General features: G+C 37.8%; 1 protein-coding gene across 9 annotated transcripts in view; it reads left to right on the top strand.

The window, feature by feature from the left end:
• Positions 1–22302, top strand: part of syt1a (synaptotagmin Ia) — a 197794-nt gene that overhangs the window by 165294 nt on the left and 10198 nt on the right. For 8 of the 9 annotated variants that reach the window (XM_037981203.1, XM_025004918.2, XM_025004917.2 and 5 more), the window contains 4 exons: positions 349–474; positions 9255–9422; positions 11082–11249; positions 14159–14276. In XM_037981203.1, the coding sequence (XP_037837131.1) occupies positions 349–474; positions 9255–9422; positions 11082–11249; positions 14159–14276 (580 nt within the window). The remainder of the gene's footprint in view (positions 1–348; positions 475–9254; positions 9423–11081; positions 11250–14158; positions 14277–22302) is intronic. The other variant, XM_017411558.3, reaches the window with a different exon arrangement.

Genomic DNA, 22302 nt, shown 5'->3' with positions numbered 1-22302 from the left:
TCTCTATCCTCCTTTTTCCCTCTAATGCCTGCTCATTGCTCTCATTTCTGGTGCCATCATTTGATCTTTCCCCCCTTCAGAAAGTTACACTCTAAGATTGATTAAAAAAAGCACCACAGGGAACCAGGCCTGGGGCTTTAGTGCATCTCAAAGCATGCCCTGATGTAATCTGCTATGATGTTTTAGTGCTTGCTTCCCACCCCGTTTCCCCCATTTACAACATGAAATAAGTGGGAGTTTTTACAGGAGTAGGTTTCGCAGACAGGACCTGGGCGGGGGAACTGCTGGCTGGGTGCTAGCGCTCTCTACGACCAGGCGACACTGACTCTTGGTGGGTGTCTCCTTCAGGCCTTGAAGGATGAGGAGGATGCAGAAACAGGGCTGACTGAAACGCAGAAAGAGGCCGAGCCAAAGGAGGACCAGAAACTGGGCAAATTACAATACTCGCTGGATTACAATTTCACAGAGAATACGGTAAGCATCAGTTCTCCAAATAATTTTTGAGTGTGTGTAATTGTTGCAAAAGAACCCTCCTCGTAAGTATGGTCTCGCCGTACATTTAGGGATCGACTTTTCATCTCTGCAGAGAATAAACAACCCAGGTTTGGCACATCATCCTTGTACTGTTGTGTTACCTGTGCTGTAAACACAGTTTGGTGCAGAAGCTTCAGGAAAATAGGATGCTCAACTTTATTCATTTACCACTGAGCCTTGTAAAAGATACAGCACACCACTGGGATTTAGTTTGTCTCTGTATTTGTTTCTTTTCCACTTGATTGAATACAGCCCTCGCAGATATCCATCTGCTTTCGTCTGTTTTTCCAGCCACCGAGTTTTAAAAAGCAGAATGGGGGAGTACATCAACTTCCTCGTGCCAGATGTTGTGCGACAGATAATAGATGCTGTGCATGGACACTTTGTCCCTCACTGGGTTAGCTAATTCACATTATAAACAGATCTGACAGCCTGAGATTAGATAGTACCACTATACACTACACAATACATATCTCCTTAAAATTATTCAGTAACATAAACAAAACTTCTGATACATTGTGTACCTTTCCCTGGCCAATAATCAATCATTTTTACTGGTTAACCTGTCAGTAAAGCTGCTAATGAAATTACACAGTGCACACACACTACTGATGATCAGTCAACAAGACCCTTATTTCTTTTGGAAAAGGCCTTTCAGAAAAGGGATATTTTATGGACAGTATTACATTTCATAGTACTTATCTGTCATGTAGTGGGAGGCGGTGACAGCTCTCTATGAGGTTCTTGATTACACAGGTAATGAGCTCCTCTGTGGCGCTAAAGTATAATGAATGGGTGACAGTTTTCACATTCTATGACACTGACCTCAAATAAGCTATAGACTCAGCTCAGCAACTGCCTCAGAAGTTAAAGAAAAGGCAAAAGAAGGGGAGTGGTTCATCTGAGACACTTTTAATCTTCAGGAATGTTCTTTTAAAATTTCACAGTACAGCACAGCTGTTTAAGAAGAAAGTAATTTGTTAAATGCTTCTAGTAAATGGCTGAAGCTCAGTGCCCAGTCCTTAACTCATAGTTAAAAATCATGTTAGAGAAGAATATAGCAATTTTTGGTTATTGCTTTTTTTAATTAAATGTAATTATAGTGTTTAAATTAGCTAATCACACCTGAATTGTCACAAGTACAAGAACCTCCGCTCAGTTCAATCAATTTTTGAAACATGTCTGATTATATTTACTGTATTTATAACAAAATAATCAGTTTTCCCATGAGACATTAAAGACAAAAGTATTCGCTTTTACAAGAAGTGCATCTTATCTTCCGAGTGAGCACAAAAAAAACACCATTAAGTCTTTTAGCCTGTCTTCTCCTGAAAGTCTTTGTTCATTTATATGCACATGTAAATAAAGTTACAGTGACGGCTATAAACATTTTTTTAAGTAAGCAAATGAATCTAAGGAAACCCATTTGTAACCACTCTTTTCCGTCAAACTTCTTGCCTAATTGCTCCATGACTTGAGCACTAATTTCGAGCACTTAAATTTATTTTTGAGGCAGTAACCCTGTTTCTGAGATTTGCTGTTTACATTGTTCACTCATTCACTTTAAAGGCCACCCTATAATTCAAGCCCTTTTGTTGGTTTATTCACAATTTCAGTTGTAATTTTTATTTCACTGTAAAAGAAACCTGTCAAGAAACTTGTCATGTGGCACAGTAAAACTAATGTACAGAAGCTGTACAATGTTGCAGACTGTCAGGCATTGTAATCTGACGCTATGGAGCCGACGAAGCATGCTAACGCAGCTCATGATTGATTTTCTGTTTCATTGAAAATGCACAGTTCTTTTTCCAGATGTCTCAGCTGTAAAGTAGCTTGTCTCCTCCTCTTTGTGAGATATGGGTTATGAGAAATTATGTGTAAAATGTGTACTAAAAGCATATATGAAACTTTAGTTGTTAAATTTAATCAATAAACCTAAAAAACCACGACAAATTACTATATAAAAGGTGAGCTGCACTATATTGTGGCTCGGTTTGAATTACTTGCACATGCTACAACAGCTGGTCCTAAATGACTCTTAAGCAGTTAAAAAAACAGTTTTGTTCAAAAATACCTTCACGTGGGCTATATCAATATGCAGTTAGTATATTGAAGATTGTGACACAGTAATTGCTGCTGCCCGGGTGTGTACAAGTGGACAAAGTGCAGCAAAAATGTTATCTAAGAAAATTTAATGTCAGCAATCATTCCACAAATTACACTGGCCTTATTTATTTACAAATTACAGACAATGTAGAAAGTAGTGTACCATTAATGTTAGTTAGGTTTAAGCAACCGGAACAAGGTATCAGTCTCTGACTGCCATTCAAAACTGAGTTAAGCACGTCACAGAGCCATCGATCACCAAACCTAACTAAACCTCAGGGTTTGTCTTCTCTCACTACAGCTTTACCCATTTTTCTCATAGCTGCAGGTGTCGTCTGAATTAAAAAGTTGATCATTCCTGATGACGCTTGTTTGTTTTTTTTATTCCTGTTCTGAAGCCTCTAGTTTACTACTTTGACCATCTTACAGCACTGAACCTGACGTTACAAGAAAGCAGTGAATTTGTAGAGAACCACAAGGACTGCACAACATATAGAGCACAGATTGTCCAGCTCAAAATAAATTCTATTTTGTACTGCTTTTACTTCAGAAAGTAACATGTTTAATATAAAATAAAATAAAATAAAATAAACATCATACTTTACAAACAAATTGAAATGAGAAATTGACTTCTTTTTGGAACCACATGGTTGCCCCCAAGTGGTCACGGAATATAACCCAGGTTAATTGGTCTCATGCATTGGCTTAATTTTTCAGACAGGGATGCCACAACCATATTTAATATACAGTTAGTCATTATGATGTAGAAATGCAGAAATGATTGAAATGGTAAAACTTAAAAAAAAGAATTAAAAATAACATTCAGGGTTGTTTTAACAAATATTTATCTTTTTTTTAAGTCACAATCTACTTTCAGTCTCACCATCTGCTTCACATTTACATGCAAGTAAAGGTGTAAACAAGAGTAAAAGAATCGAGTTGGCATACTAATAATGCTAATGTCATGTTTTAGAAACTGTTAAAGCTGAGATTCTTTCCTCTGGAAGTATTTTTTTCTAAAAGGGAAAGCCTTTAATGTCCAAAATGCCACCAGTAAACTTCATAGACATGTAGCAACATGCTGCTTTGTCCTAAATATCATGAAATATGCTTCACCTTTAACATCCTGCTCAGCTAATTAACTGTCAGCCCTTTAAAAGGGACTCTTGTCTCATGAAGGCCTTAAGCTCAGTAAATGTCAAACCCAACCAAGAAAATGCTGGAAACACCAGTGTGTCTGTGTACAAAGACTAAGTAAAGGAGATCAGGGTGAAAACACTTGCGGATTAATGTCAGGTCCACACGGCAAAGCATTGTTTCTCTCTTAACCACCACAAATAGCTGTGGCCCCCTGTGTTGATGACACTGGCTTTATACACTAATGAGGCAAAAGGTTTTATAAAAGGCCCAAATTGTTCAGGGAACAGTGACGAGACTACATGAAACAAATACACAGCAAATGAACCACAGAGACATCTCAGTGCAGCAGGAAGAGAATTACAGTGTCATTCCCACTTTCAACATCATTACCATATTCATTGCTCTGCTCCCAGGTCAAGAGCAGGCACATTGCATTGTCTAGTCAGAATAAGAGGAATTTAAACTCAATATTTAGAAGAGACAAATTCAAAAGCACTTGTTTTTCTTTTTCTTTTTTTTCTCACAGATTATTGCCGTTTATTTCCATGTTAGCTCTGTGGTAAATATTACTCAGGGCAGACGGGTATTAATTTTAGAAGTATGTTCAGATGTGGGGCTGTAGCATGACCATGATGCATTAGGAAATAAATATCAAATGCCAAAGGCTGAATCACCATTGTGTGTGCTCATTCTGGTCAATGTCCTGCTCAGTGGCCTAAAGCATAACTCACAAACAAAAGGGGGGTTAATACCAGTGGCTTTCTGCTGTGAGACAACCTGAATCCTTAGTTAAAGAGAAAAGCCCACACAGATGTGCAAACATTTAGTGGTTGTTCTTTTTATTCTCAGTGGTATAATGCTTAGATTTGGAAGTGTTTGGGTTTTGTTTTGTTTTTTTGTTGCTATGTATACATAAATTAATGACATTTTTCTGAATTAATATTTGTGCCCATTCTTTTCTTTTCACCCTTGAGTAAATACTACTAACTAAAGTCTGGGATTGGAAAGGTTTTTTTAGGATCTTACATTTTTTAACTTTCTTTTCTTTTGTTTGCTACTTTTGCCGAGACCTTTGAGAAATATTCTAGATTACCTGGAAGACCTGAGTCTCTGAGACTAAATGAGGCTCTACTTTCCAGAAAGGTTGACTAAGACCAAAATATGTTAATGATCAAATTAATGAAACAAATTCATACTCCCACCAGCGAGAGGGTTAAAACCCACAGAGTTCAGATTTCTGAACAACAATAAAGTTGTGTTGTTGTTCTTTTGACTGCTCCCTTCTTCAAGGGTTGCCACAGTGAGCAAACTCGCACAAAGGATTTGTCATTTGTTTTTACGCTGGATGCCCTTCCTGCTGTAACCTGGGCTTGTACCTTCAGCCTTAGCATTACATGACCACAGCACTGACCACCGAGCTGCCGCAGTCCCCTGAACAACAATAAAGTAGTTTAATGTATTTTAAAAATAAAATCTTTCCAGTGGAAAGAGTGAGAGGAACCTGACTGGATTTCTTCTGCTTAAAGCCATAATTCATCTAATATTACTAACAATTTTCTTTCCCATTCGGAAAACCTAAATATGGGTACTGCTCAGAAGGCAACCAGATGAAGAATAAACTGATTTATCAAGGCGAAGGGCAGACCAAATGTGTTTTTGAGGCTAGGAGTACAAACTGAAACAAAACATAAAACTAAATTTAGAATGGGAACAAACAGGGCCGACAAGAATGACAGACTGACAAGAAACAGCTGCAGACCAAAGACAGTATATATAAAAATAATAGAAATAAAACAGGTGCAATAATTAGCAAACAAGAACCAGGAGTAAAGGAAGAGCCTAAAGCTGAACTTACTGAAACAAACCAGGAAACAGACTGAGACAGAAGCACACAGCAACAACACAGAAACTAAAGGAACACGCAAAACAGAGGTGATGCTAAACTGTACAAAGAATTATACCTTAAAATATATAAAAAGGCAAAACTTTTAAAACTGCAAGACTATGGCACAGTAAGGTCAGACTTGTTGGTAACTCCAGCTTCATCTAAATTAATATATTAACAATTTTCATGTGAGAAGTCTTTTAATTAAAACCAAATTTGGGAAACTGTTTTAAAGTCTTAGTTTTAAACTGTCACTGTTAATAAGTTTAAAGAAAACTTCTGTTTAGTTTGTATTACAAACATGTAGCCCTATACAAACAAGAAAAAAATGCAATTAGCAGAGGCATTAAAGTGGAAATTAACATTTCCAGGCGACATCCTTCTCTAATCTTTCCTCAAGCATCGCTGCCTCTCCCTGTTAAGGTGTGACACGTTGTCTTCTTCTGATAGTGCTGATGGATAAAAATCAGGAGGACGGTTTGGATTTAGAAATTATTACGCTTAACATCCAAGTGCCATTATCACTTTCTGCTCCTCTGCATGGTTTTATGCAAGTTAAAATCACTGATCGATGGAATAATTCATTTTTATGCCTTCAGACTTATGCAACTCTTTAATTCTGATTCTGATCAGCTGTATGTATATATAACTAAAAAAAATATGATCCAGTGTATTTACAAAACAAACAGAAAATGTGCTCAACCTGGTTAGCAGTTGTCCCATAGACTATTTTTCGTGTGTTCACTCTTGTCAGTGTAAATCAGTGGTGTCCAATCCTGGTCCTGGAGGGCTACTATCCTGCTTGTTTTAGTTGTCTCTCTGCTTTACAGACCTGATTTGAATGACTGAGTGATTAAAAGACTTCTGCAGAACCTGAACACCTGCTGAAGAGCAGGGAAACATCTCAAACCTGCAGGACCTCCAGGACCATGATTGGACACCACCTGGTGTAAATAGTGTTTGTCTCAGTGTTGTCTCTTTAAAACATTAATTCAATGTACTGAATCCTACTACTCTCTTATGCTGACATATCACCTGTAATATGAGAGGTAATACCTGAAGCCTGGACCAGTTTTGTTTTACTGACAGCACTAATAAGAGATTGACCCAGTTTAGGGATCTTCCAGCACCAGTGGAGTTGGCTTTGTTTTGTCAAACAGATTGAGTTTTGTGTGAGATGCTGCTTATTACTGAGTTGTTGTTGTTGTTTTTCTTTTTAATTTGTGATTTTCTTCAAACTTATTTAGGTTGATCAGTTATTAAATAATTGCCTAATCACAATTACTGGTTCTTGCAAAAAACAAACAAAAAAACAAAACAAACAAAAAAAACTGTTGTCGACCAGTAACCCCTTTCTCATCTGTAGTTTGAAAGTAATGATACCATCTCATACTGTTTTTCTCAAAGCAATATATTACTCTAATTATACTTGAATCAATTTCTGCTTTATTTATTATGAATTTAGTTGTGAAAGCCAATGTTACAGCAGTTCTGAGTCTATATTTTGGTAAAACTTGCCTTAAACAAGGCTTTTTCTTGGTTTTACAGCACAAAATTAGCAAAGAAGCTAATAGCACTACTCAAAAAGATCTATGAAAGAAAAGGTTTGCTAAAACTACATAATTAATGTCCCCAAATACAAAAATGTTTCCTTAGATTTATGTTGCAGTAATTAGTTTGTTGCTACTTTTGTTTTTAAGAATTTAGCTTGTGTCTGTTATTCTAATTTGATACTTAATGTGATCAAAGACTCTGGAAAAGAAGCCAGTCAAATCTGCAATGACTTGATGTCCAAAAAGGTTGTTAATTTAAAAACAACAATGACGTCCACTGCACCAGGTCATTTAAAAGGAGCTGATTTTGGGTTTCAATCGGTTCTTTGGTTTTCTGAAGCTGATATCTTGGCTTTCGCTAGCAGCTAACATAACAAAACTTTGAGATATGGCCAATGAAAAGATTTTTTGCACAAGCAGAAAAAGCAGCTTTCAATCAAAGAACCACATATTTTGGAAGCAGCTAATCATTTAAAGAGTTGCTGGAACTTGAGAGAGAATAAAACGGAGCTCCAATAGTGACTCATTCCACTCATTTTGTGATAAAATGAATTTGATCCTTGTTTCAATAGCTAGATTCATCCAGAATAATAACTCCCACAACTCTATTTTCAAAGTAGAAAATTATCTTTTACAACTGTCATGCTTGTAGGATTTGGTTTCTTTTTGTGAGAATGCCAGAAATCTTTGCTTCACCAAGACAATTTGCTTTGGTATCCCACGGGGCAGAATTCATTTATAAATATTTAAATGACATCTAAAATGTCAATAGACATCGGTGTTCACACAACAAGTAATTGTGTACGTTTCGCTAATATTTTGTAGGATAAAAAAAAAATTCTAGCTACAAACGAGATTGAATACAAGTTCTTAAGACCACAAGCATATCTCCAATCCTACTGAGATGAGCAGCAACTAAAGCACTATCACTTTATAAGCCCCCGCACAGTGTGGCATTGTGACATTTCCAGTTGGAAATTGTAATCTGTGGTAATAATTCCCTTTTTTATTTTACAAATATAAACGCAACTTTGTTTTTTATGTCTGAGGCATCTTTTTGTCAGCCTGTATAGCTCATTTCTGACACATTAAATAAAACTTTCATGATTTTATTTGCTATGAAAGAAATTTGCAAATATATCTTTATTTTAACCACAATTGTGTTTTTAGCTCTAAACTGAAGAAAATGAAAGTGTTTTTTGGACTCTGATGTTCTAACTATAATCTTGGGATTTGAAAATTGGGTCTGGAAAAAATGTTTGACCTTCAGACTGTGATACAAAATGACTCTGGTTGTGTGTCCTACATGTGTTCAGTTGCATGTGTGTTATATGGATGAAGTTATAAGGGCTAAGTTGCTTGGGCTGAATTTAGCTTGAGATATTCAGGGCTTTACATTGAAATTGCATTTGTTGCTCAGTGGGATGAAAAACGCCTTTAAAAATCCACAAGGTTATTCCATTACAATTACTGTATCTGTTAGTGGTCATTTGCCTTTTATTGAAGTATGAGTCTGTGTTTCCTACATGTTGGCTTGCTGCTTCATCACTAGTGGAAAGGCGATGCAGCTCCTGACAGCTGTGGAGCTCCATGGCTGAGTGCCCTGGTCAGCTTCCAGATTGCTGCGTGATGGCTGCCTGATAGGAAGTTGATTGACTGACTAGCTGGACCTCCTGAGAGGCTGCTGAGTTGAGGCTCTGACTGACAGGTCAATCAGCCACCCAGACCCCCTACTGTGGTTATCAATTATCAACCTTGTGTGAGAAAAAACAGCCCTCTCAGTCCTAGTGTGACACGTCCTGACCTTTACGAACTTTTCAGCGGCTGTCATGTTCTGCCTTAATAATGTCTAATACTGGAGACTTATTCCAGTTGAAATGACACTAAATTATCCTTAAGAAAACTGATGATTGATAGTTATATTAAAAGAATGTTTCCTTTTGGCCTGCAGCCACACTTAGGACATATTTCTTTAACTAAGAAATTATTTCTGATTCAGTCTCTGGAAACTGACATATCTTCTTTTCCTGTCTTAGCTCATAGTGGGGATCATTCAGGCTGCAGAGCTGCCTGCTATGGATATGGGAGGTACATCTGACCCTTATGTGAAGGTCTACCTTCTGCCTGACAAGAAGAAGAAATTTGAGACCAAAGTCCACAGGAAGACCCTCAACCCTGTCTTCAATGAGCAGTTCACCTTCAAGGTACGCCTCGCATTGAGAGTTCAGCTCAGACACATTTGCACAGTTTTGTAGCTGGAAATCTTTTACTTCTGTTGACAATCTGATTTGCATGCAGCCTGGAAATCTGGGAAGGTGTGGAGACAGCAACCAGCTGGTGCATTAACAAGCTCCTGACAGAATATCTCTCACACACAGTTATACTCACACACACACTCGCACAAGCTGAATGTGATTGGGATTAATACAGGCAGATGCACAGCTACAGCCCGGCCTCGCCTCAGCTTTAATGGATGCATGACTATTGCTCAGTAGTGGGGAAAGTTTTGTTATTCACCCGACAGTGAAGAGCGCAGGTGTTTGATGTAATTTAAGCATAATGTGATGTGATATCCATCTCAATTTGTGATTTATTGTCCGTTTTTCTTAAATACTCACTTCAGTGTCTGCTATGCATTGTGGGAAATAACAGAATATGTAGGCAGCAAGGAAACTGTCAAGAAGAAATTGTGTTTGTGAGATACAGTCAAAGACAAAAGCAGTCTCATCCCTCTTTAACAGGATTTTTTTTTTAAACCTAAGCTTTTCTATTTAATAAGTTTGGTTATAAGCTTGTAGATAGATGGAGACATGTTTGTAATAGAAGAGGTAGGAGTGATATGGAAACAAAATAATTTAAAACACAACATTCTCCAAAAACTCATTACCTTAGCTCAGGGGGAAAACAAATAAGAAGTACTGAGTTGTAAAAAGTGGACGTCAGCCAGTGTAAAAGTAATTTTCAAAACATTTATGTCATTACAGGCCTGGATGTCGTCATGTTGCACAACAACCTCATTTTAAGTTATGTTGTTAAAAACTTAAACTAACTGAAATTGTTGTGGTTTTATGGAGATGAAATTATAAAGAACAAGAAAACATATGTCATATGTAAGGAGGAAACTCTGTGTCCATCAGCTTTTCCATCTATCCAAAAATGCTCAGAGGTAGTAATGGCTGAACCATCACAGCTTTTGTCATTATTTTAAGACACTAGAGATTTACTCTCCTATATGTGTCTCAAAATAATCCTGACAGATAAAACCTGCCTGGGCGTAATAACAGAAAATTGACTTTTTGATATATTTGCTGTTTGAGATCAGCCAACAGACTAAGATTGGGAGTTAAGAAAATACTTCCACTTTTACTAAAGCTTTTAAAGAGAATAGCTTCACTAATCTGTGTCCTCTTGTGATATTACAATGCAGAAAAGTTCTCAACCTCTGTTTTACCCTTTCAACATATATTTTAAATATTTTTTATGAAGTCATTTTGTGGTATCATTAGAATCTCTGTGTAATTTTGTATTTTATCAATACTTCTCCTACTTCTCTTACATATTTTCTGTAGTGTTCAAAAATATTTAGCATTTTCCTCAGTTCCAAACCTGTTTCAAGGTTCCTCTGTTCCTAAAATTTAGTAAATTAGGAGTCACAATATAATAAAATGAAGAAAAACAAAAATCTATTTAAAAATATACAAAATTGTTCAGATGGGCCTTAATGTGGATGTCACTGATTTATATATATATATATATATATATATATATATATGTATGTTTCCCATTATTATAAAAAGAAAAAAAAATCTTAAGACACAAATTGCTTTTTATGCTCTTGGTAATCTTAAGTATTTCCTCTTCAGGTCCCTTATGTAGAGCTTGGTGGGAAGACGCTGGTCATGACGGTGTACGACTTTGACCGCTTCTCCAAACATGATGCCATCGGTGACATCAAGGTGCCCATGAACAAGGTGGACTTCAGCCACATAACGGAGGAGTGGCGGGATCTGCAGAGTGCTGAGAAGGAGGAGGTAAGACTCAGTATCTGTGCAGGCAAACAAACATGCAGCAAGTTTGTACCAAAAAAGCTGAAAATAGGTTTGAAACCATTATGCAACTGTTGCTTCATGCTAAGGTTCAGACTGGAACATGTAATTGCTGTTGTTTTTATTGCATAAGTGATATTAGAATCATTACCCTGCTACAGCTTGTACCATAAGCACACTGCCATAGCTGATGTAATCCATCTCTCCTGGAAATGTCACTTAATCATATGTCCACACTTCCCATTCAATTAATAGAAGTGTGAATTTCCAGGCAGCAGCTCAGGAGATTCAATTTTCATGGTAAATGTCATGGCATATAGCACATGTTGCCAACCTTATTTTTAGCGTTATGGTGGGTTGATTTGAAGGTTAATTATAACGCCATAGACTGATTGGTTGGTGGGGTGTATTTTTTTTATTTGTTTTTACCTGAAGAGAGTTACTTTTTTTACATTAAGGTATGTTTGCACTAGTGTGCATAAAAATTCACAGCAACATTTGACATGCTGGGAAATGCTTTGCATTCTTTTTTATCAGAAAAAAAGTCTGAGTTTTTGAAATGTTTTTTCTTTTCACTCTTATCTAGTGTCAATTAAACAATTAGGAACATTCTGATATTGACAACTAAAGTTGTTGTTGTGGGCATCCAGGCCCTGTTCGTTTTCATCTTTTCAGTTATACATAGAAGACAATAAGGACCACTGTTTGGTTCCCGCCATGTTAAAGTCCACAAAAGATGTAACACTAGTCTAAGAGAAATGTAAAGAAATATTAAAAAATAATAAAATAAAATAATTATAAAAACAGAGTTTATCATTTAACAGTTAGAGATTAAATACTTAATTGACAAGTTCATACACAAAGGGAAAAAAAATCCTACTTACTTTAAAGGTCAAATATAAAGTTATGCAAATAACCTTTAGGTTGAAGAAGCAGCAGTCAGCCTTTCTAATTTCAAAAGAAGTATTGAAGAGTGCAGTCACAAGCTGAATTTATCAGTCACCTTTGTTATCACTAGCCTCCGGAGCTGTTTAGTCTGTTGGCGAATTTAGAAAGCAGCTATGCTTGAGAGCTGTGGGCATGAAACAGGTGGGGGTGAATTCCAATTTCAAAAATGACTGCAGACCCCTCTGCAGAATCGCCACCTTAACGTGGTGGAGGGGTTTGAGTTCCCCTGTGATCCTGTGGGCTATGTTTGGGGCATCAGCCTCTGGTAAGGTCTCCCATGGCATACTGGCCTCAGAGAAGGAGTCAGACGAGGAGCGATGAATAAACATCCAACTCATCAGTATATCTTGCCTAGAATACCCCCCCCCTCCTCCCTATAGAGACAGGTCTGGACAGGGAGGTTGCCAGCAAGTGCCTGGTGGCAAAACCTTGACTCTTGTGGCTGGGTCAAGCCCAGAAGAGTGAGAGGAGGCCACCTCCACATCAAGGTCAGGTTCTGAGTGAGCCGGGCGGCAGGCAAGGGACAGTCCCTGGCCATACCGACTCCTGGCAGCATAGACTATTTCTCAGGACATGAATGTCACATCTCTGGTGGGTAAGGAGCTGGAGCTTGAGTCTGAGGTTGACTGATCCCAACTAGATACAGTTGGATTTGCATCTGAGTGTAAAGCAGCTGGAATGAGAGTCAGCTCCACTAAGTCTGAGGCCATGGTTCTCAACTGGTAAAAGGTGGAATGAGTCAAGCAAAGGGGTTCAAGTATCTGGGAGTCTTGTTCATGAGTGATGGTAGGATGAAGCAGGAGATGGACTGACTTGTTTTGGTCTATTGGGGTGAAGAAAAAGCTGAGTCAAAAGGCAAAGCTGTCATTACTGGTCCGTCTACATTCCAACCTTTATCTATGGTCATAAGGTATGGCTTATGACCGAAAGAACAAGATCCCAGATACAAGCATCTGAAAAAAGCTTCCTTTGTAGGATGGCTGGGCTCAGCCTTAGAGATAAGGTGAGGAGCTCCGTCATCAGAGGGAGCTTGGATTAGAGCCTCTGCTCCTCTGTATTAAAAGGAGTCAGCTGAGGTGGTTCGAGCTGATTAGGATCCTGGATCCCTCCCTTCAGAGGTTTTCCAGACACGACCCACCAGGAGGAGGTCATGGGGCAGATCCAGAACTCACTGGGGGGGATTAGATAACCTCTCTGGCCTAGGAATGTCTTGACTATGCCAGGAGGAGTTGGGCAGTGTCACTGAGGAGAGGGATTTCTAGGTTTCCCTCCTGGACCTGTTGCCCCCACGAACCAACCACAAATAAGTGGTAGAAAATGGATGAATGTTTGAAACACACAGCTGATATTTTCATCTCTCTGATTCCACATGAGGCAGCACACTCTGATTGGACCCTGATAAAGTACGCTTGACAGCAACCAAAGATCAATTTTCAGGTCTGGTTTGCTGTTGATTTTTAAACTTTTCCCAAAAATGGCCACACTTGAAGCAGGTGTGACCCAAGAGGCAGCTGTTAATGGCTTCTGTTCATCATGTTGGTAAAGGAGAAGTTCAGACTATGACTGCTTCTCTCTGTAGTGTATCAAATTTAGGTGGTGTTGTGATGCTGATTTGTGTGAAGAGATGAAGTGATTGCAGCACTTTTCCAGCAAAGTGATGAGGAGTGGGGGGGGGGTCTGATTTTAAAAGTATTTAAACCAAAACAAGGGACCAAATTTATAGCAGAGCATCAACAGCTTTGACTCTTCTTCTGCTTTTAAATAGCTGAAACAATCAAGCATAAACAGTGTTGAGAAGTCCAACAGAAGCTTTGTGTTTGCTTGTGTGAAGAGTTCCTCTGCAATCATTCTGATGTTATTGATGGCCTGTCAGGCAGTAAATTTAGATGTTGCGGCTGCTGTTAAAACTGTTGTCACCTTCTGCGATGTGTCTGCCTCTCTAACAGCAAGAGAAGCTGGGTGATATCTGCTTCTCTCTGCGATACGTTCCCACTGCTGGCAAGCTGACTGTGGTCATTCTGGAGGCCAAAAACCTGAAGAAAATGGACGTGGGTGGCTTGTCAGGTGAGGAGTTGAAATGGTGTTAATGTGTACCCTCTGACTTTTCCTCTGACAGGGCCTTTGTCTATAATTATACACGCACTGCAGTACTTTCTTTGCCTCTCCTACAACACTGCTGTTTCCCACTCTGTCTCTCCATGAACTGAACATGATTACCTGAATTTTTCTTTAAAAACACATTTTCTTTTGAGCAGATTTTTGTGTAAAAGACATACATTTAGCTTGTAATGAATGCACTTTTGAGGACATGTTGAGAAAGGAGTGAAATATTTTTACTTCAGTGTGACTCATCACTACACTCATATAGTGCACTGAAGGAGAATTGAAGCTTCTGTATTTTCAGATCCCCACAGTTATTGTCTGGGTACATTTATAAACATTACAGAATAAAAAAAATAGCATTATTTTCAAGGTTTGATCAAAACAACTAGAACTCCAGTAATGTCTCATAACAAGATGATTTTGTGTAAAACTCGTGAAAGATGGTGGGTGACATGTATTCTTTCAAGGCCTTTAATTTAAGTTTTTCATTCATGTTTTGGAGTTGCATCATTCCAAATGTGGTCAGTATCTAGAAATTGATCACATCTCTCCTGTAAATGCATGTACAGATGTGCACACACACACTAGAAAGCACAAATTAATGCAAAATAAGTCACTACCGTCCCCTCCTGCTTCTTCTTTGACTTAATTCCACAGGTTCATTTTAAATTCCCCGTTGTGCACTTTCCTCCCACCTCGACTCTTTCAACTCTGCAATTACTGTACACCTGGGTCCACTTGCTTTCTGCTTGACAGGCCAGTCTGAGTATAAGCCCAAACAACGTGCAGTACAGTTATACCGTTCGCATTAAAAGCTCAGAGCTCCCTTTCATCTATGAGACCAGTGTGAGCAGCCATTTGACTCCAGAAACATAAAAAAATAAATAACTTCCCTGCTGCCATTTTATATTGATATTAGCTCTCACCTGTGCACATTTACTTTAACAGATTGCCAACATGTTGAGCTGTCAGCCACATCAACAAGCAAATACAAAAATGTGTGAATTTGTTCGCTTTGAAGGCCCAGTCTCTTTCTTTCAGAGGCAGTGTGACACCACATCCTGTATTTCACATTTAGTTGGAGCATGTTTGATCATCTGCGGGTCTCTGTGAGGATTATCATACAGTAAAATCACATTAAGTGTTTAATACCAGAAAAAACAGCATATACTCTAAAGACAGTTTATTTTTATATTTTTATAAGTAGTAGCTGCTTTACCTTTATAAATGTAAACTTAAATGTGCAGCAGATGGATGAAATACTGGGCAGGTCTCTAATAACAATAATTAGCCTCCATGCACAGCCAGAGCTTAAGAAGGAGGACGTGTAATTGATGGCCTGGGATCAGCCTTCTCCTATTTGTCATCCTGTTTACCGTGCCTAATTATGGCTCACAGAGGAAGATGTGGGAATTATCATTAACCAATGTATAATCAGAAATAATTCTTTTGATTTGCTCCTCATGAAACGGCCTCCAACCCTACTCTCATGCTGTTTCTTAAAATAAAAACAAACTTTTGTTTAAATAGTTGAAAAACAACAGTCAACTTTTGGTGATTCACCGAATAGCTGTGTCTAAACTGTCGCAATGCTCAAAGCACCATGTTCTTTAGCTGTCGTCTTAAAATAATCCCAGCCTCATTACAGACAAGTTACTGCTCTTTACACTTTTGCCGGCTACAGTTTATTTTTGCAATACTTGGCCATTATCTTGACATGTAGGCAGTCAGATCTTACTGAATTGGAAAAACTCCAGAGGACTTTTTTTTTTTTTGCCAAACAGGTAAGAGAGTGAGTTGCTAAAGCTCAGATTTGAATAAACAACCAAAGTCAAAATCACTTTCAACCTCCCACAGATGTCTCATTTTATTTAGTGTGCTTGGAAAAGTGGAATTATCTCATTGTATGAACAAAATGGAACATTTTACTATCTTTCAAGCTAATTCACTGTATCTCTGGCATTTAGCAACTCAGAGATGACTCAAAGGTTGGGTGAACACGAAGGCCAACTGTCTGGGAGTAACACAGAATGAGGGCATAAAGACTTAAAGAGGTAGAAAGTGTTTTGTTCCATTCTCTTTGTACCTCTGAAGTCGTCTCAGAGAGCTGTGAGGGAGCATATAACCACATAATGGCCTACAGAAGGAGAGGTTATCACAGCACACAGGTGCTGTGTTGACTGTAATGAAGCTGCGCTGCCCTGACCCGGGGCTATATCTCAGTATCAAACCTCTCAGATGGAAGGTTTATTACGGGTCCAAACCCACGGAGGCAAGGGAACACGGCTGCAAAGCAGCTGCGTTTCCATGCATCCAGCAGAGCTCCATATTTACCTTCATATATTTTATGAATGTATTTCTGAAACATTTCAAAACTTGAGGAGGGTAATGTGGCATAACTTAAGAACTTTAAGAAACAAATACACCCCAAATACTAATTATATTACAAAACGTTACATTAAGAAACACTGAAGGATTTTTTTTGGTACATTCATTGTCATATTTTCCAACTAAAAGCAATAAATGGTATCTCGTCCACTGATAGACTTTTACTAACTATGTTATTCTCAAAGATAACATTTTTTACACTGAACAAAGTAAAATAACTGGCTTATTTTTGTGTGGTAAACTAACCTTCAAAGTCTATAAGGACCTTGGGGATACAAATAGGCATCTAGATAATGAGGGGCAAATATTGGGAGAGGATGTGTGTCATGGGGCTTGGACCCTGATGATAACCGCTTACAATTCTAGTTTGTCTTGTTCATCTGGCTGATCTACAGTGAGGTTTTTATTAAGTCAGTAAGCCAGAGGCCTAAAGACATTGTTAAGATGTCATGAAAACAATTCAGAAGTGACTACAGAATACTAAATAAATTTGCCTTTTGTTTTAGAATATTTTGGCCTATTTTCTGTCAGGCATTTTGTCTTGAAAGAGTAGATAAAGCCAGCATGCACAGCTGCAGAAGTGGAATTCAGGGTTCATTAATACACCTGTGTTTTCCCTACTTATTTAGTTCAAAATGTCTGCTCTAAAAAGGTCTAAAAGCAGAGAACTGCAGGAATATTTTCCAGCCTCTTGATTCATGGCTCTGAAACTCTGATGCATATATCACTGGCTATTCGGGCACTCCTTCTAGTTGTATGCAGAAGATTTTTATTTGCACGTCGCCATTTGCAAGCTCTAACCTTTTTGCAGCTTTTTCAGTAAAGTGGCTGTGGAGGCGGCTGTGCCCACATCAACTTTTCAAACATGACAGGACAGTCTCTTTCAGTGGGTAATCTGAGGTTTCACTCATCATACAGACTCTGGTATAGATGACTATTTAAAAATTGTGCAGCTAGCCAAACTGTTTAAGGTAAAGATTAAAGTCATTTCTAGCATCTTAAAAATGTTGGTTCTTACTTTGTTGTGGCTGTGGCACAGGAGGAAAATTGCCTGTTGGAAGATTGGTAATTCGAACCCAGTTTTCCCACCACCACATGTCCAGGGTGTTTTTGAGGATGATAATGAATCCCATTTAGCCCCCAATCTGGAAATGATTGGGTAAATGGGACTTGTAATGTAAAAAGCACTTTGAGCAGTTACTAAGACCAGAAAAACACAAAATAAATACAGTTCATTTACCATTTGTGGTATAAACTGTTACTTTAAAGATTATTTTACATAAGTCAGAAAGGTGGAACCTGGAAAGTTTAACATTTTTAGGTGGTAAATGGTTTATGAAGCTAGAGTAATCATACAGATGATTAATGTTCTTATTCTGCAAGTAAGACTATATCACAAAGTTTAGATTTCCAGGAGGCCCTTCATGTTGGTCTGAGCTCCTGAGAAGAGTTTCACTGTAAATGCTTGTGTTTGTGTGGACTGTGTATGATTCACCGCTGAGCTGAATGTGTAAAACCAAAGCGACAGTCACCCTTGGGTGCACCCACCATGGCAAATCCTAAATGATGGGAGGAAAGCTAAGATGACAGCCGGGCTATATTTAACCCCGCTGCATTGGTGTTCATTTGGCACAACTCTGCAGGCCCCCTCAGTGACCACACTCAATGAAACATCTGAAGATATTCCTACTGAAGCATCAATTTTAAGCATCTCTGCCCTCCTGAAAAAAGAGCGTTATTCACAGCTTGAAATTCAAAAAAATTAGATGGCCTTAGCAGCTTGACTCTGCCATGGATTTGGCTCAGAGCTCATCTCTTGTCCAGAATCCTGCGTCTAACTTCCTGAGGGATATGTATGGATGACTGATGGAGCATCCCCTCATAAAACCGTGGCCAAGATCCAGGACACAGATGAGTAAACCTCTGGATGGCGAAGACAAGCCTCTGTGCTGTACACAAAATGCAAAGAAGCACTCTTGCATCAGAGCTGCCATTCATCCACAAAATGGGAGAGATTACATCCGTCTGGGACGAGAAGAGAAAATGGGCCGGATATGAGGTACGACGAGCCTCCCAAAACTCAATAATGCCAAACTCTCATCTGCTGGCTGGAAAGATAAGAGCAGCTGGATGGTGCTGATGTGGCATCACAGGTGTTTTCATTTTTCTGCATGAGAAAGGGTTATCTTCCATAAACCCATTCAGCTGCTGTATTGTGGTTTTCAGGCACGGTTACCAACAAAAGGATTAGAAAGTACAAATATAGCATCATGTTATTAAGTAAGTAGTAAAACTGTTTCTTGGGTTATGTCATTAATATAGATTTTCTTGGCTCAAAATATGTCACTTTCAATATTCTGCAGGATGGATTTCCAAATTCAGAAATGCAGATGAACAGAAAAACAAAATATTTCAATAGAAACCTTGATCATTTTTAACACCCTAATTTCCTCTTTATATTAACTAGTAAAAGTCTGCTGCAGTACAGGAGCAGTTATTCTTTATTTTTGTGTTTTCTAAATGACAAAATAATGAGAATGTCAGCCTTTTGTTTGATCCTTTGCACTTGTTTTACCACTAGTCTTTTGATGAAGTATCATGTATATTTTGGACACAGACAAGTATAATGCACATGCAAGATTCATTAAAGTGAATGTTATTTTAAGATTTTTAAGATTTTCCATGTACATTTGTCTCTTATATTTGTCTACCTTTGACATTTGACAGGCTTGTTGTAAAAGTAACTAGTATTAACCAGGATATTTGTCATTATGTGATAATTAAACTCTAGTTGTAGCAACAGTAATTTAAGAAGGGCAGAGTTAATGTTCAATAAAATGCTCTCATTATTTGTAACACAAAAGTAGCCCACTAATACCACAGTATTTGTCCTCCTAATAAGGAAACTGCCGCACTATTTAAATGAAAGTAGTGATTTTCAAAAATTATTTTTTACTTTTTTTTATTTCTTATAAAAGAGGAAAAATATGTAAATAGAAATTCTATACTATATTTGATTTCTGGAGATCATCTGAAGACTCCCACTTGGTACTTCATCACTCACAGTTGGGTACAGGAGCCTCTTTTTTCCCCCCAAAAGCCTAACCATAAACATGGTCTGCAAATTAGCCAAAATTAGAAGTCCTGTATGCATTTCAATCACAAGTATTTAATATGTAGTATTGTTTGTATGTATTGTTCTTGTTAAATAAACTTGGGTTGAACTGTCAGAATCGTGAGTGTAAGAGTCTGTATTGCTGTTTGAAATATACGAGTACACTGGATAAGCTCCTGATGTAAGTACTTATGGATGCATTCATTTCCCCTGACAGTGACAGTAATTTCCACGTCCATGCACGCAGCCCCCCCCCCGTTTTTCTCTTCCCAGCACTCCGGCTCCTCTCAGCAGGAGAGTAATAATGGACACCCACTCCATTAGGAGCCTGTTACCTTTTCACTCTGTCATCTATTTATTCGGCTGCTTTTCTCCCTCTGATTCTGTTTACGCTGTTTTCTCTCTATTTTTTTTGTCAGCTGCCCTGCTCGAGTCCGCTACTCTGCAGTCGGGTCCTTATCCTCCTAAATTGGATAAAAGATTAAAGGAGCTAAGCTCGTCCAGTATTTGCTGTTGCTAGAAATCAAACAATCTTCCAACCAAAATCAGTTTTTTTTTCTTTCAGTACTGCCTAAACATGAAAAATCCCAGCACTTCATAAAGACTTTGCATATGGGATCTATGGATAAATCCAGATTATCCGAGTGAGAGATGTTTCATCAACTAATTATGAGATCTGAGTCAGAACCTTGCTTCTTATTCATGCTGATGCTCCGCTCTGAGGTTCAGGAGCTGTAGAGGGGAATTGTTAGGTTTAGAAGAGATCAGAAAATACTGATGGTTATTAAGTGGCCTTCAAATGAGAAACCAGTAGTCCAGTGTGGAAATCAACCCATTGGTATTATTTAAAAACCCTGTTTCCAAAAATGTTGTTTTTGTTGATTTTGCCCTTTTTATTTTGCCTAGGCAGCATCTACTGGTCATTATAGGAGCTACAGTTTGTAAAATTTAAGTTTATATGATTATGTGAAACCCTGAGGGTATAGACTGTGGGACAAGAAAACCATCTTTTCAGATAATCTGATTTATCCCAACTAACTTTGACCTTTTTTACACAGAAATAACTAAACTCTGGAGATGCTCTTGACCTCATGTCTCAGTTCGAAAGATTACTGATCTTGTTTTTGTGCAAAATGTTTATAGACATTGACAATTATTGCAGAAAATCAGACAGAGAACATGAAACTCAGAGCAGATATGTGCTACAATAAGTTGTAGGCTAGAAAACACAACAATATTGTTCTTATAAATTTAGTCACCTGAACAGTAGTGACATTTATGACATTTCTCAACCTCAGCACTCGAACACTCAGTCATCAGGATGCAGCGTAATATGGAGTTATGATGGTATAGTCATCTATTAAAGTGGTAATGGTGTCTGTTTTACTTTTAAAATCAAATACCTGGTGATTGATAATTCTTCTGTGTGTGAACCAAATCATTTTAATTGAATAATAGTAAAACAAAGTAAATATTTTACTGCAGCTGAACCTGTTGCTGCTTTAATGACTTTGATAAATATGTCAAAGTGAAAACTAAATTCTGAGCTGAGGAGAAATCCACAGCATCTCCACATCACTGTCTCTGTCCTTACACTGATGACAGCAGCCTCATCTGTTATGTTCAGATGTTTTGGAATAACAAGAATTTCATCCCATCTAAAGATGTAAACCTGTGCAAAATAAAAACAGAACCTTTTGATATGTGATTTAATACTGACTCCACGAGTGAGGAAGTAACATGATGGGTCAGACAGTTGGATTATTAAAACGAGTTAAAAAGATAGTTAAACCCTGAGGAGACCCTGACCCAAGCCCTGAGCCAAAAGGCCCTAACCCCTTAAAATAAAACCCAGAGCTCATTGAAGAAAACCAGCAGGACCTGTAACAGTCTGTTACCATGGTAATGGCACTTGAATTTAACGCCCACAGTTTCCCCCGTTTTAGGAGTAATGAGGCTTTTTTTTTTTTACTGAAGTGACTTTAATTGTTCTCTGTGGCAGCTTTTTTTTGTTCAAACCTTATTGTCCCTCACCTTTGCTGTTTTTAGTTCTGGTGTCATTTGTCGTCAAAATTCAGACATTTGTTTTTGAGTCTCTAAATGTGGCAATAATGAAGAAAATAATTTTCCATATTTCGATTTCAACAAAATCAAATATATATATTAATTTAGTTCTCTCTTGATTTTTTCTTTTTTATTATTTACCATAAACCTTTTTTATGCTCTTTCACAACATACCTTTCATGTCAGTATGTGTATTTTCTGCATCGGTTCTTGTTTTTTCTCTCATTTGTTTTAATTTAAATCATTGTAATTTTTTGGGTTTGTTTTCCTGCTTACATTCAAATGAGGCAGTGAGCTGTGACTTTTACTTTCATTAACTAATAAAAGTAAAAAAAAAAACATTTAAAAATGTACAATGATTCAATTGAAAATACATTATAAAACAAGAATCCTATCCTAGCATATCTTTTATTTCTATTA

This window comes from Kryptolebias marmoratus, linkage group LG18 (assembly GCF_001649575.2).
Source record: "Kryptolebias marmoratus isolate JLee-2015 linkage group LG18, ASM164957v2, whole genome shotgun sequence".
NCBI lineage: Eukaryota > Metazoa > Chordata > Actinopteri > Cyprinodontiformes > Rivulidae > Kryptolebias > Kryptolebias marmoratus.
This window is presented reverse-complemented; position numbering and strand designations above follow the sequence as displayed.